The 2,500-nt window shown below is 44.7% G+C and overlaps 1 protein-coding gene across 2 annotated transcripts in view; it reads left to right on the top strand.

The window, feature by feature from the left end:
* The window catches only part of LOC119579245 (glycine-rich RNA-binding protein 3, mitochondrial-like), a 15,349-nt gene that overhangs the window by 12,511 nt on the left and 338 nt on the right, over positions 1 to 2,500 (top strand). For both annotated transcript variants that reach the window (XM_037926986.1, XM_037926985.1), the window contains exons 3-4: positions 1,030 to 1,366; positions 1,540 to 2,500. The exon at positions 1,540 to 2,500 is cut by the window's right edge and continues 338 nt beyond it. In XM_037926986.1, coding sequence (XP_037782914.1) covers positions 1,030 to 1,366; positions 1,540 to 1,817 — 615 coding nt within the window. In that variant the 3' untranslated portion in view covers positions 1,818 to 2,500. The remainder of the gene's footprint in view (positions 1 to 1,029; positions 1,367 to 1,539) is intronic.

Here is a 2,500-nt window from a genome sequence, read left to right as displayed (position 1 = left end):
TTGTTTGTTTAATTGTGTTTGCGTGTTTGTGTGTGTGTGTGTGTGCGTGTGTGTTTGCGTGTTTGTTTGTTTGTGTGTGTGTGTTTGCGTGTTTGTGTGTGTGTGTGTGTTTGTGTGTGTGTGTGTGTGTGTGTGTGTGTGTGAGAAGAGAGAGAGAGAGAGAGAGAGAGAGAGAGAGAGAGAGAGAGAGAGAGAGAGAGAGAGAGAGAGAGAAAGAGAGAAAGACATAAAATGAAAGAAAAAGTATAAAGCTGCAATGCAATATCTAACAGTTATAAATAATTATCATATATTATATATACGATACATAATCAAAACACCCGTTGTACAGCACAGCACGACTTGACAAGACTCAGACTGAGAAAATCATAAATACATGTTTTCTTTCACTCTCTTGACTTCAATAAACTCTTCGATTCCTTATGCTTTTAGATCGAAAACGCTTTCCTTCTTGCTTAAGGTATTCAGCTTCTATGGCAATTGTTTTTTCTTCTTCATTTGTTATTCATCTATTTTGTTAAGCAATTAGGACAGGTCGAAGATTTGCATGGTATCAAAGTTATCATTTATTGAGCACCTAAGCTTTAAAAGATTGCTTTAATGTGATTCAGTCAAAGCAAGACCATGGCAGTTGATTTTTTTTTCTTTGATTAAAAGAATGAGAGGTATTATAAATAGCTTATTATTTATTTTATCAGCTGTTTACTACTTGCTTATCACTTGCAACATCTCAATCACGAGATTATCAGTTAATGTTCTTCCTGTTCATTTACTTGATTACTTGATTAGTTCTTGCTTATTACTTGCTTGACCCTTAATCCCTTATCCTCTATTCGCTTGTTTCGTCTCCTTCTTTTCACTTGCTCAATCCTTGCTTATCATATATTTATCATTTTGCTCATGACTTGCTTTTGGCTTGCTTAATCAGTGTGTGTCACTTGCTTATCTATCCGTTCGTTTCTGCTCCGTTGCCCTTGACCGCCGACCCTTGACCTCTGACCCTTAACCTCCGACCCCTGACCTTTGAAGGTGGACGCCCCGAAGGACACGGAGGACGGCGAGGCGCGATCGGGCTCCGGGTGCTGGTCGTGCAACGGCGGGAGCAACAAGGACCCCGTCGACACTATCACGATCTCGAAGCCGCTGCCGGTCGGCCTCGACCACCTCGGCGGCGGCGGCGATGGCGGGCTGGGCGGGCTCGGTGGACTGGGTGGATTGGGTGGATTGGGCGGATTGGGCGGCATAGGTGGATTGGGCGGACTGGGCGGGCTGGGCGGGATCTTGGGCGGATTGGCGCCCGGATTCTTCCTCGCGCCCATCCTCGGCCTCAACATTGCGGGCGTCATCTTGCTGGCTCTCATCCTCAGTAAGTGACGCTAACTGTAGCATGGCGCGGCTTAGGGAAAATTATATATATTGATAAACAGATCAGTAAGTAAAAAAAAAATAACTGTTGAAAAGTAGAAGAAAAAATTCAAAGATAAACTCATTAATCAAATCATAAAAAAAAAATGCCTAACGACCCGTTAAACCTTCCAGAGCACATTAAGAAGTTCGAACCTTATGGTGACTATGAGGATTCCGTCACCTACTACGCAGCCACGCCCACCTACGTCCCGGCCGCCCCTGCACCCTCCACCTACCAGTCCTACGACACCTCTGGAGGATACGCTTCAGGAGGATACAACACCGGCTCGTCCTACAAGCGCGCGGACACTGCAAGGTCCGCCGATGGTCCCTCGCCGATCCATTACTTAACCAAGATGTTCACCGACGCTCTGGACAAGTACACACAGGTGGACACAGAGGAAGATTAGTAGGAAGAGCAGGAAGAAAGTCTACTCCTCAGGAAGCTGAAGGAACGACAGGAGAAGATCCTTAACGTGACCGTGGGTCGGATCAGCGCATGTCTTCGCGAGTCTTCTGACATGCACTTAACGAGTTCTGTGGCGAAGACCAAAGCGACGTAGAAAGTAGTAGACGAGGGACAGTTTCAGAGATGAACTTGACACGGATTGACGCGACGAGTGACGAGGACAATTTCGAGACCTGAAGTGATGATCAAAATACTGAACGCAAGACGATTTTTCTCTCTCTGTTTTTGATCATATGGCGACATAGTAAAGACACGTGACTTGACGTGAGCTGAATGAATACACAAGACGACCGAAGACATTTCATAATTCCTGTTATGAGTCACAACAGACTGATGACTACTACGTGACTAGACCCGACAGTTGACCGAAAGAAACCGAACAGACAATTCACTCAAGACGAATTAGACAGATTATTCACTCAAGACGAATGACGTGCAAACAACAGACAGAATTTGGTCCATAAACTTGAGACCAAGACGTTACCAGACCGAAAATGACCTCGTGAAATGTTTTTTTTCAAACGGACCTTCGCAATGTAAAACGACATATGACTACGAGAGAAGTGCTCCAGCAACTCCCCTTAAGTTAAGAAGAAAAAGTCTTTCGAACCGGATTTTTTATTT

The sequence above is a fragment of the Penaeus monodon genome, chromosome 12, assembly GCF_015228065.2.
Source record: "Penaeus monodon isolate SGIC_2016 chromosome 12, NSTDA_Pmon_1, whole genome shotgun sequence".
In the NCBI taxonomy this organism is placed as follows: domain Eukaryota; kingdom Metazoa; phylum Arthropoda; class Malacostraca; order Decapoda; family Penaeidae; genus Penaeus; species Penaeus monodon.
This window is presented reverse-complemented; position numbering and strand designations above follow the sequence as displayed.